This window comes from Lissotriton vulgaris, chromosome 4_1 (genome assembly GCF_964263255.1).
Source record: "Lissotriton vulgaris chromosome 4_1, aLisVul1.2, whole genome shotgun sequence".
Taxonomy (NCBI): Eukaryota; Metazoa; Chordata; class Amphibia; order Caudata; family Salamandridae; genus Lissotriton; species Lissotriton vulgaris.
In genome coordinates this window covers 408213308-408226737 of record NC_141691.1, presented here as the reverse complement: position 1 = coordinate 408226737, position 13430 = coordinate 408213308, and the positions used below count along the sequence as shown (strand labels likewise).

General features: G+C 46.6%; 1 protein-coding gene across 1 annotated transcript in view; it reads left to right on the top strand.

Moving 5' to 3' along the window:
- LOC147718812 (xaa-Pro aminopeptidase 2-like) overlaps positions 1-12649 on the top strand; it is a 398012-nt gene extending 385363 nt beyond the window's left edge. Inside the window, exon 21 of the mRNA XM_086966784.1 lies at positions 11954-12649. Within this exon, the coding sequence (XP_086822910.1) occupies positions 11954-12139 (186 nt within the window). The 3' untranslated portion in view covers positions 12140-12649. The remainder of the gene's footprint in view (positions 1-11953) is intronic.
- The last annotated feature ends 781 nt before the right edge of the window (positions 12650-13430 follow it).

Here is a 13430-nt window from a genome sequence, read left to right as displayed (position 1 = left end):
GCTACTCCAGCAAGGCTTACATTACACTGAAAGGAGGTCTGTTACAAGGATGGTGTCATCAGTGATGTCATGAGTGATGTCACTGACCATGTCATGAGTGATGTAATATGTGACGTCATCAGCAGTGCATTGCAGGCGCGCAAGTTATAGTGAGTCCAACTAACTATAACGTGGGAATTTCAATGGTTTTATGTCAGTAAAATTTCCAGCTAACTATAACTGGTGTGAAACCTATGTTTTTTTCAGTGAATATATATATATATATATATATATATAGGCATTCTCAGGGATGTGTGGCTAAGCCAGCTAAGATGAGGGACTTGTCTGCCTAGGGCTCGGGGTAATCGCCCGTTGCCTATCCACACCGGTGGGGCCCTGAGATGCTCTAGAAGGGGAGTGAGACTTATCAGCAGTAGCTCAGTGCTGGGACGAGAACAGATAGCGGTGTGGCTGATTCCACCTGCCAAGACTAGGGCCGCATCCAACATGATGGATCCCAGACGAAGCTGATAAGGAACGGGCCGAGAAGATCGGGCTAACGTGTCGGAACTTGACGAGTGGGGAATACCACAGAGGAGGAGTTAGACACAGAGCGGTCAGTGCCAAGGCAAGAGGGGAGGACGGTGCAGCCAGATTCATTTTTGCCGAGATCGGATCCGCCCCCAAAAATAGCAGTGCCCGGGTAATGCTGACAGCTCCAACGAAAAGAAGATAAGCCGAGAAGAGCGGATCAGCGCACCTCAATCTGGTAGGCAGAAGTTCACACCGGAGAGGCAATACCATGAGAGCTGTCCCCAGAGGGTTGCACTCCAACTCACAGGGACTGAAACCGATGTACTTTGGGGACCACGCACACACACGGACTGACACTGGCGAACTGGAGACGAGGCCCAGGAGTGGCCCTTCACCCCAATCAAATGAAGGAGACAAGCAAACTGTGTCGATCCCAGAGGGTGTTGCTTAGTCCACCCATGTGATAACACTGTGCCTACTAGAAGCCTGGCCCGATCTCAAGGGCTGAAACCCCAAATTAGTTAGAGGTGCCGCGGGAGATGTCCCATACCCTGTGGAGGTGAGCCTTGGAGGTATAGGACTGGACTGGAGTCTAGCCACATATCACAACAGCAGTCAATCAGAGGTAAACTGCGTTCTCTACCCAAGACCATTCTAGAAGGTGTGGGGAGGGGTCGTAGACCCTGGAGTCAACCCTGAGAGCATAAGACTGTGGGGAAGACAGGAATCTGGTCCCTGGACAGTCAGAGTGACCCTCTGCCTCCCCAAAACAAACCAGTACCTATCTGTCACTCTGTCCAGAGTCCAATGAGGGCAGATATGCCTGCCCCTGAGATGGAAAAGAACATCAAAAGAGCAGAGGGGCTGTAAGAGACCGCTGTACACTTAAAAACGACCCCCCCTTTCACAATCTGGGCATAGGGAGGATACATAAATTGGTAGCAGTAACGCCATAAGTGACCATTCAGCTAATTCAACCATAGGGGGGCCGGTGACAGTCTTTCTCAGCACTTCCAACTTTCACCCCCCCTCCCCAGGGAAGACCACCATATACTCCAGACCAACTAGAGAGATGCGGCTCAGGCAAAAGATTATCACCCAACCAAGCAGGCGAACTCAGCACAGCCACACAAAACTAACCAACTACAGGCGGGGCCAGCCAGAGCATAATAATCCACACACTCAATTGAAAGCTCACCAGGGTGGGACTAAACGTCAGAGGACCCCACCCTAATAAAGCAACTTCGTCCAGCACAAACAGGGGATAAAATACCAAAGAAACTCCCCCTGGTACCCAAATATCAGCGGTGGATCGATCATAATACACTTAGGAGGTGGAACACCCACAGTTCACCAGAAGACCACGCTTGATAAGCCCCCCCAAATCCTCCGGATGAAACATAGGGTGACTGCGATCTAATGGTTGACCAAAAAATCCAGCCCCCACGAGACACCCTTCACCAACAGCAACACACTAACAGGGAATCTTCAACCACAGCCTCAATGTCGGACAAGCTAGATAAAGTGCTGGCCACCATAGAACAATCCAGGGTCACTATGGAGCACAGATTCGGGGCCCTGGCCACAAACCGTTATGTACTCAGGGACGACCACTGCAAACTAGCCAACAAGGCGGAAAATGGGGAGAGGACACTCTCAACCCTCGTGCCTCAGGCCAGGGCACAGCAAGATACCTTAAAAGAACTGAGACCTTGGGTCCAGCTCTCGGAGGAAAGGACGGATGATTTGGAAGGACGCTCAAGGGGGAGCAATATCCAAGTGCTGAACTTACGGAAGGAACAGAAGGGTCAAAACCCATGGGATACGTAGAGTCTTGGCTTAAATCATTTACCCCGACCTCGGAACTAACCACTTTCTTCTCAGTGGAGAGAGCACACCGGGTCCCGTCGTGGTGACCACCCTCCTGGATCCCCCCGACCACTACTGTTGTAGGTCCTTAATTTTCGTAATGCTCTTTCCGGATTATTCCCAGGCAGTGCAGCGACTTCGCAGCTCATTCCTAGAGGTAAGACACCTACTCTGGCAAAAAGCGATTCAATATTTCTTACTCTTTCCAGCATGCCTCAAGATCATACATGAAGGCCGCACTACATTCTTCACGGACTTGAAGAAAGCATACGACTGGGTGGAACAACACCTACAGCGGAAAGGACTCTGAGAGGCTCCACGAAACGAGAACACCAAAACAAACATCGGCAAAGAAGAAATCCCAAAAGCAATTAGGAACACGACCCAGGAACTCTGCGTATGGACCCCCTGACCTTTAGCAAATAATCGCTGAAGCCCAGAAAGCACTACAGGCGGTGGCAGAGTTGGGCCCTGCCGCAGGGAGTTCGGATGGAGAATGAGGCCCACACATCTTCACATCAGAGGAGGACATTAGTGATGCCAGTACCTCTCGAGAAGACTTACTGACCCCACAGTTGGTGACCTCCTATTGGCAGTCACACTTATCTGAAAGACACCAGCAACCCCTTGAATGGTTTCCCACTCTCTCCATATATAGGGTTAATGACTTTGTTCCAATCTCATTGCTAGACACTCACACTAAATCATCACAATGTCTAGACACCCGAGAGCATAACACTGGAGCATCTCAGAGCCCCACCGGATATTCATATCCAATGTTCAAAGTGGGCTACACTCGACACACACCCTGGAGGCAGTAGTCCCAACTCCTCATAAAACACTAGTGTACTTGCATAATGTTCAGTTTAGACGTACCACCAGTTGTGGTAGGTCCACAGATTTGGGACCGAGTCCCAATACAAATTTCACCCCTTCTCCCAGTTGCCCTTCAACTCCACTACCAGACACCCACAACAGGCGGGCAGCACTATAATGTAACCCTAGCCAACCCCAAGGCAGGGGTAAGAGACACAAAAATAAGTCCCAGAGACACCCCATTCCAATTCCCACAGATACCTCATAATGACCACAGCCACGCACACTAGTTTCATCCCACTAAATGTTAGGGGAATGCACACAGCAAGCAAGTGATATGCCATATTGTATCTCTACGTAACGGTCCTGCTACAACCTTCAACTATGCTGATGACCTTCAGTTGGTCTTTAACATAGATTCCTCCAACACATCCATTAGTAACTTTCAAACCACTATGACTTTCATCAGTGAATGGATGTATTCCAGCCAACTAAAACTCAACCCTGACAAAACCGAGCTGGTTTTAACCGGAGGCTCCACCATCCCCTGGAATCCCAGTTTCTGGCCATCATCATTAGGCACCTCTCCTCACCCAGTAAACTCTGTAAAGAGCCTTGGAGTTATCATCCGTAGCGATCTGTCTCTAAAGCCCCAAATCAATGCAGTGGTTTCCTCCTGCTTTTTCCACCTCTGCAGAATCCGGAAAATCTGTAGATTCTTGACCAAAGAAGCCCTCATTCTTGTCATCTTGGCCCTCGTCACCTCACGCATCGACTACGCGAATGCTCTCTATGTTGGTATCCCAGCTTACCAACTCCATTGCCTGCAACTTGTGCAGAATCAGGCAGCTAGGCTTATCTTCCACCAACCTAAGCTTCAACACGTTAGTCAGCTGATGAGGAGCCTGCATTGGCTCCTGGTAGCCAAACGCTGTGTCTTTAAATTAGGCTGTACCATCTTCAAAGCCCTTGCTGGCCAAGCCCCTGCCTTCATCTCTTCCCGGATTCAACGTTATGCCCCGTCAAGTGAACTCCGGTCCTCTCACCTCCACTTGCTCACCATACCCACTTTCAGATGGAAAAAACATGGAGGTCTGAGGTTCTCTTTTTTAGCCCCCCCGTCTCTGGAACTCTCTTCCCAATGAGCTGAGACCGGTAACATGTTACACCAAATTTAGAACTCTTCTGAAAACTCTCCTGTTTTCACAAGCCTACGAATAATACTCCTAGACTCTCACTGCCACAGTTCTTCTTCTCTCAGCGCCATGAAACCGCTTGGTGTAAGTGCGCTTTAAAAATAATTTTAACATAACCTATACTCCTACATCAAGCACCAACAAGCGCATATAGCCCTGATGCAGAAAACACACCTAACAGCATGCAAACTAGAGATCCTGTGCAGATGGTGGTGAGGCACCCTCTGCACTACAGCATTTTCAGTTTATGCGAGGGGAGTAATGATCTAGCTCAGGCAAGGGGTCCCATTCCAAGAAATTGGGGGAACGGTGGACAAAGAGGGGAGGTACGCGCTCCCAAAGGGGCTTCTAGATGGCCAACCACTGTTGCTTGGCAGCATATACTCCCAAACATGGAGCAGGGTAAATTCTGGGACCGCTTACCAGAAAGCCTTGTCCAATACACGACAACACCATGTATTCTGGGGGGAGACTACAATAGGGTGCTGGCCCTCTCCCTGGATAGATCTCATCTCCCCACCCCACACTCCCCAGCCCACAAGCAGGTGGAACAATTTTGGTCATGGTTGTCCCACTGGTCACTCGTGAATGTGCGGGGAAACCGAGACCCAACCACCAAACTTTACTCCATCCAGTCCTTTCCTCACAATCTCGACCGCTTCCTATGTTCCCCAACTATAGTCCCCATGACTCAGCAGTCAGACTACCTAGGCCTAGTCCTTTCAGATCATGAGGCACACATACAAATCCTTAGATGGCGACCCCCCCTATCCCATGGAACCAACCTGGAATTTACCAAGAGGCTGTTTGGAAGACCAAGTATTTAGGCATGACCAAGGGACTAGTATATGGGACTACTTCACAATGAACACCGGTACAGCATCATTCAGGCAACTGGAATGGGATGCATTTAAGGGGGTCGCCCGAGGAGCAAGCATCAGACAGATTGCAGGAGCTCAGAGGACTCTAAAACACATCCTAACAGGGACGGAAACTAACCACGTGGCCATGACAAAAGCAGCAGATGCAGACATAGCTTCCACAATCCAGATTGTGGAGGCAAAAATGGCATATGCAGCAGCCCTAGTGGACCTACGCAGATACAATTTCAAAGTATACACGGCAAAGACACACAGGGAGGGGGACCGATCCGGGACAATCCTGGCCGGCTTGGTCCAGCAGTACACAGACATATGACCAATCACAGAAATCATTGGCCCTGCAGGGATTTTGGTTCACTTACAAGTGGAGCTACTGCAACTCTTCCATGACTACTACCCTGGTATATACACAAACCCAACACCGAACTGACAGGGATTAGTGGAACGATTACTGGACCCCTTAACCATACCCCAAATTTCAACAGCGTACATATCTTCCTTAGACGCAAGTCGCAGAAGTGAAACAAGCACTCCAGGCCTTGGCACGTAATAAATCTGCACAGCCTGCCACTAGAATTTTATAGCACCTTCTCCTCATTACTAGCACCTCTCTTAGAGGACATGTATGGAGAGGCGCTAGAGAGAGATGAACTCCTGGGCTCATTCAGGGAATCACTCCTGGTATTATTCCTGAAGCCGGACCACAACCCAACCCTGATAACCTCCTACCGACCCATAACACTGCTGACAGCCAAGTACAAAATCCTTGGGAAAATACTAGCAGACCAGTCTGCCAAAATTCCCCCGACATTAATTCACTCAGATCAATGTGGGTTCGTCCCGGGTAGGAGCACGTCAAAGAACCTAAATGTATTGCGTTTTATATAGCGCACGTATCACCCGAAGGCATCAAGGCGCTTGCCTTGGGAACCCGTCCTGGTATTCCCCTGTGAGATAACCCCAGCACAAGGTGAAAGCCAGGCATCCCGCCGCGAGGGGCCGTAGTGGAGATTAAGCAAGCTTTTGCCCAGAGTCGCAGAGTGTGAACCCGTGAGTCGAGAAGGCACAGGAACGAGAATTATCGAGCCCGTGGAATTTTTGAGCCCAAGACCCGCCGAGGCGGGAATTGAACCCAGGTCCAGGACCAATCTCAGCTTCCGGGTCTGCCGCCTCTAACCCCTGAGCCACACTTCCTACAGAGGTTGTTTCATGTTTAGGACAGGGCAAAGGCCAGGTATCCAAAGGCCGCCTGCCTGATCCTGGACATGGAGAAGGCCTGCAACGCTCTAACATGGCCATACCTTTTTTCAGTACTCCACCGGGTGGGGATAGGCCCAACCGTGTTGGCATACACCCAGTTACTATGCACTAAGCTCACTTCCCAATTGCGCATAGGGCGATATATCTTGGCCCCCTTCCTGGTGGGGAGGGGCCCAAGACAGGGATGTCCTCTCTCTCCCCCCGGTTGTTTCGCCATGGTGGTGGAGCCACTGGCAACCCGTCTCCGCCATGAGGGAGGGACCTGGGGTATACCCATAGCGGGCACTACCCATAGTGTGTCGTAGTATGCAGACGACCTACTACTATACGTGCAAGACATCATAACGGACCTAGCCCAGTTCTGGACCACGCTCACAGAATTTGCTGATGCAGCAGGGTTAATGGTCAATTGGGCAACAAATGATAATCTATCCGCTGAACCCAGATCTTCCTCCCAGAAGATTCACATGGGAAGCTGCGATCTCTCCTGGAACACCCACGCCCCCAATTCCTAGGAGTTGAAATGTACCACTCCCCAACTTATTTATACAAGGGCAATCATCACAAAGCATTGGCAGGCATAAGAGTAATGGTGGGTTTCTGGAGGACCCTTCCTTTGGCTCTAATTGGACTATTTTCTTTGAGTCTGTGTACTTTTCTTGACTTTTTCACCGCTTTGAGCACATTTTTTTCTTCCCTCCCCCTCTCCCGTTTTGGGGCTACTTACTTTTCAAATTTGAATGTAATGTCTTACTGATTTATACTTAGTGTTGTTGAATAAATGACAACATTTGTTTATGAGTAACCCTTGATTATCTTTGATTAATTGTTTCATAATTGTGTTAGTGTGTGTGTTTCACCCAACACGTTCTCCTTGCGGGGACCCCTCTTTACACTTACTACATAACGCCCAGGTCCCCGCGACTGCATGGGTTCAACCCCCCTCTTTTGTAATGCCAATTGGGAGAGTGGCACTGGCTAACATGATCTTGGTACCCCAACTACTGTATCATTTTGATAATATTCTAGTCATCCCTCCTCACTCCTTTTCCGGGAACTAGACTCAATACTCAGGTCCCTCATCTGAGGAAACGGTCGTCGCCGGATGGCCTTAGCTAAACTACAATTACCGACCGACTGTGGGGTACTGGGGGCCCCATCCTTTGAGGCATACTAACTAGCCGCACAGCTGCAGTACACCATCTAAGGGAAACCACGTCAGAGGTCAGACCAGTACCTCTACCGGAACTCTGACATGCTCATTGCAAGTAACTGTAGCCCGAGTCTGCAAGCTATGAATACACCATGTCCCTAAGAGCACCAAGCTACACCCTGTTGTTGCCTCTAATCAGTTTACCCAGAAACGAGGGGTAATACACAACAAACATGATGCAAATATGGATAGACCACTCACACCTTGAGATGGAGTCCCTAGTTGCGGATGGATAGCTTCATCCATTTGATCAACTAGTGGAGGACAGTGGCCTTCCTCACGGACAATTCCTTCTCCTCAGACAAATTGTCTCCAGTCATCATCAGATCTGGAACCTATCTGAAGGGAAAACCACAACACTCACTACACACCATTCTCCATATGGGCGCCGGTCGGCACCTGGTTACTTGGCTTTACAAAGCCATACGGGAACTTACAGCCAAACCGCTAGACTCATTATGACACGTTTGGGAAAAAGAGCTAAAGACGACCACTACACGATAAAGAGTGGGAACACGCAGTAGAGTATCCTAAGAAAGTATCCTAAAACGCACGCTTTAACAAAATATATATATTATCCTACATAGCGCATAAGTAACACCAGCACGGCTCCACCTATTCTATCCAGATATGTAGTTTTTATGTCCCCGATGACAGGCCCCAGGCGCAGAATTTCAACATATGTTTCGGAACTGCCCCATCATACATACTTACTGGAACTCAATACATGAGAGGTTGCGGGAAGTCACAGGAGTAGTAGATATGAACATGTGGGAGGCCTGCGCACAAGGGATGTTTCTGCATCGAAAACACCACAAAGTCCAGATACTCTTTGCCTCGCTGGCTATACTGTTGGCGAATTGAGGGATAGCCATGCATAGGTGAGCCTCAACAGGACCCCCAATGGCGGCCTGGACAGGAGCGGTTATCAAATGGGGCGCAGCAGAAGCGGATGCCATCAGAAACGAGGAGGTGCGGGGGATATGAAGGCGCCGCATCTCCACAGAATGGGCCCTACTGTTGCATCAATTCAGACAACAGATAGCACACAGTCACCCGACGAAACAACTAGATAGAAATTCACCCACCAGGACTCACATAGATCCTCTGACATCACCAGACCCTGAAGTCCCTCACAGATACCGGAACTCCCAGCCACCCTTGCAAGGCCTGCACATCCCTAACAAACCCAGTCCCACAACACTAACAGCATGACAGCATAAGCATGGAACCCGCCCTCCCATACTCCCCCTACCCCACCCCAGTTTGATCCTTAGTTAATAGTTAGCAAACCGCATTCGTAGTTTTACACACCAGACCACCCACATGAAAGACGTAATTCCCGGAAATATATCAGAGTACACAGCGACACCACTAGATACACCCACACGTTCATAATTCACACATGTCATTCATGGTCTTTAAAAATATGTTTATACCAATAAGTATAAAATAGCATGTGAAGGAAGAGAATGTCGTTGTGTGAACCCCATGTAAACTGAAAAAATAGTAATAAAACGGATTTTTATTTCTTAAATATATATAGAGGCATTCTCATCCCAAAGGGGCACATAAGGTAGCAAAAATATTTGCACCAACAAAAAGTACCTCGGTGGAAACAGTGGTTTGTGTCAATCAATTAACCTATAGCAAGGATATCTACTATTTCAGAGTACACCAGTGCTCCACAGTGCTGACATTGTGTCAAATACCTCTCGAGAATAGTCTGACAGCAATCAATGTCTGAGGTAAACCTGGGCAAAGTACTACGCTATGCTCACATAGTTTGCGAAGTTTGTGCTACTTTGCACTACTGGATTTGCATGTAGCACAGTGCAAACATGCGTAGCAGTAATTTTTTGCTTGCAACAACAGCAACGAGAGCAAGCGAGCAAAATGAAATCCCGGCGAGACTTTTTCCTCGTTCACGATCAGCAACATAAAGTTGCCGATCACAATTGTGGAAAATAAACCTCCCGGTGGGATTCTCAACGCGGGGAGATCAGGTTTCTCATTGCGAGTGGTCGCGTATGCTCGCGACCGCTCGTGATGAGAAACTACCAGTCCGCCTTGAGAAAGCTGCAGTTCGAGTAAAAATCTACTTGAGCGGCAAAAAACGACCGCTTGCACTGTGCAAGATGCGGTTTACACTGATTGCACAGTGCGGACAAGCATCCGGCACTGTGCAATCAGTGCGAACAGCATTTTGCACAGTGCACTGCGCAGTTCACGTAGCTACGCATAGCTCGTGTAGTGTGAAGTGCACTTCGCGTAGCTCCGCGTATCACTACTACGTGAACTACGCCCAGGGTTAGAGGTCAGTGAAACAGCTGGAATGATTCCAGCTGTAACCCGGTACATTATTTATGGACCTGGAGCGGGATGAGGCTCCTTCTTCAGGATGGGATCATGTGTCACAAATTGTTAGTGACTACTTTTATGCACTAAATGGCCGCAAAGTTCTCTTAAGGAAACTGTCATTGAAATCGAATGGTTAACACAGAAAGTTAAGAATATGGCAATTTCTGAGTCCACCTGAAAGGGAACCAAACCCAGTATATCAGTTAGAACATTTGGACACTCAATGACATTGGTGGCTTTGCTCTCTTATAGGCTGAATTAATTAAGTTGGAGTGAGGATGCTGGAGTTTGTGCCACTAGATTCTTTAGGTTGATATTTTTGGAAGCAATATCAAGAATTAGTGAAAACCCTGCGGTGGTGGAAAGAGGGACTTCCACCATCCATGCATTTTACTCTTGTATTTCGAATTATGACATGGAATATGTAAATATTTACAACATGTGTCTTTGTTGGATCGTTTGAAATTCTAAAAATGAGAAATGGATCCAGTGCTTCATCACTAAAAATAGGTTCTCAAATAGTAATGGACGGTCTAATTTAAAACTTTCAGGAAAAACTATGAGAGGGAACCCTGTATCCCAGTGGAATTTAGCATATAAAGTTCATTATTCTAGTATGTGTCCCAAAGGTAACTATTCGAAAAAGACTATATGAATGGGCAAGGGAACAAAGTACCACAAATCCTCCTATTACAAAATATGAAAAGTTTACAGTTTCAATGATTAAATTAGTTAAGTTCATCAAGTGACAATTCCAAACAGCGATACGGTGCCACTTGAGACAGCGTAGTGCAAGTGAGAAACCAGTGACAAAAGTGATGAAATAGATACAGTGTGCCTAACACAAAAGTCTCAACCAGCAGGATCCTGCAAACAAATGTAGAAGAGTCATGAGAAGTGCTGACGATGTCTGTTATTGCTATTGCAGCATTGCTGTGAAGTGCTGGTTTTCTTCCCTATGTCTATAACAGCTCTGCTGAAAAGCACTGGTATTGGCCTCTACAAGTACAATAGTCCTGCTAGGATTGTTGGTATTGTCTACTGCAAGTACAGATGCAATACTGTGAAGTCCTGAATTGCTCATTACAATGTAGCAGCGTTATAGTAAAGTGCCGGTTCTATCCACAAAAACAAGCGCTGGTACTCTCACTCAAAATGAAATGGCCCTGCTAATAAGTGTCGGTATTGCCCAACGTATAGTCACTCTGCTGACGAGTGTGTGAGGTCTAGTTCAACGTATAGTCACCCTGCTGATGAGTGTGTGAGGTCCTTTACCCGTATAGCAGTTCTGCTGAGAAGTGCTAGTATGCTACACAGTCTGGCAAGCTACTGAAAGTGTTAATATCGTCTCGCTAAAACTATAACTGCCCTGCCAAAAGGCGCTTGTATTGCCCTAGAAAAGTATTGGAGCATTGCTGATACGTGCGTCCCGGGAGAAGTGTTATCAATGCAGCATTACATATTTGGTAGCCATGCTGAGGTGTGCTGGTTATAATGGACTGGTCCATGTTGTGTTGCTGAGGTACATTTCAAGCAAGTAGCGTAACCATTTTATGCCACAGTGGCAAGCATTGATCAGTCAAGGGGAGGTTTTGAATTGGGTCCAGTGTTTTTTTATTTTTTTTATTTTTATACAACACAGATTCTTCAAAAGTGCATTGGCCTCTATTTTCCGAGAAAATGTGTCTGGCACCGAGGAAGCAACATTTAGGAAGCAACAAAATAACTTTTGTGTTCATCCTGATGGTAGAATGTTGGTGCAAGGCTATGAAGTGGTCATATGCAGTCTGTGATGATTTATATCACTCCTTATCTTTAGTACATTCCTTGTTCTACTCTTTCAGATTAAATATCTTGATAACCACTATGAGACCATCCGAAAGATCATGGGACCAGAGCTCAAGCGCCAGAAGATGGAGGAAGAACATGATTGGATGATGAGGAACACAGAGCCTTTCTCCCAAGGGACAGTGGCTGTTGCATCCATGATCATCCTGATTGCCAGCCTTTCAGCACAAGCACTACTATGAAATCCAGCAGCAAACTCATGACCAAGAAGAACAAGAGTAATGAAGGAACATTTGTTTGATTAAAGTAAATCTTTCACATTCAGTGCTGGAGACAAAACCAGTAATATAACCATTAGTATAGAGGCATAGTCACCTTTATCAAGAGTATTGTGTTAGAACCATGCTCAGTGGAACATCAGAGATGCTACAACTGAATAGTGAATTGAGCCGATGGTGTAGAGGGCAGAGTTCAATTGTGGGTTGCTCAAGTTTAAATCCTAGGCTGTGAAAGTACAGGAAAATATGAGACTATCTAGATCACTATTAGCCTGGATACTAAATGGAAAGCTCACAACAGATAAAGATAAGCCACCTATAAGCCCTTAAGAATTCCTTGAATGACCATACCAGGTGTCAGACCCGGCTATTCTTCCAAGGCATAAGAGTTACACCATTGATTTAATAAACTGTTGTAATTGATGTCTTTACTTTATTGTTCATTGATTTAAAATTTCAATCAATACATAAAAATATTAAAAACATTTTTATTGCATGTAGAAATACAAGGCAACACAATCAATAATTTCATCCAGACCATTCGGATATCTACAGTGGTGCAAGAACATCTAAAAAATAAAATATGCATATATTACACACTATTTTAGAACAAAATTATACTCGTTGTATTGGCCTGCCCCTTTTGTTTTGGACCTAAAAAACCAGATCGACTGAAGAAACTTCGACACAGTATATACTATACAGGCCCTAGCATCAGTTTTACATATTCTCAACGACAATTGATAGTTTCTTAGTCCCAAAACCCATGAAAGCGGGGAAAAAAGGAAAGTGCTTTGCTTTTGATAACTCCTATAAAAGATGAATAAATGTCCCTCGCTCTCTACCACTTGACACCACATAAGGCACATTTTAGTTCCATAATTGCCAGTAGCCCATGAGCTAGAAAACAAAGCAAGAAGGAGAGTGCATGGCCTAAACTTTATATATAAAGCCTTTGTCAAGGGTGGATTAATATAGTCCAAAAACTCCAAGTTTAAAATCAGTCTTAAAAAATAGAAAACGGTCACATAAACTTCCGAATGGAACATTATGTAACCAGGTCCTGTGCACGCATTGCCAATACCTTGTTTTGCAATTCCAGAACCAGCAATGGAAATCACCAAGGAGTTTGACCAGTAGTGACCCACTGCCAAGGTGGGCAGCCAGCCCTTAATGTAACTTAACTATGTCATCCTATACAACTTCTCATTGGGTTTCTTTATACTGAATCGGATCACTCCTATCCAAATGTGAA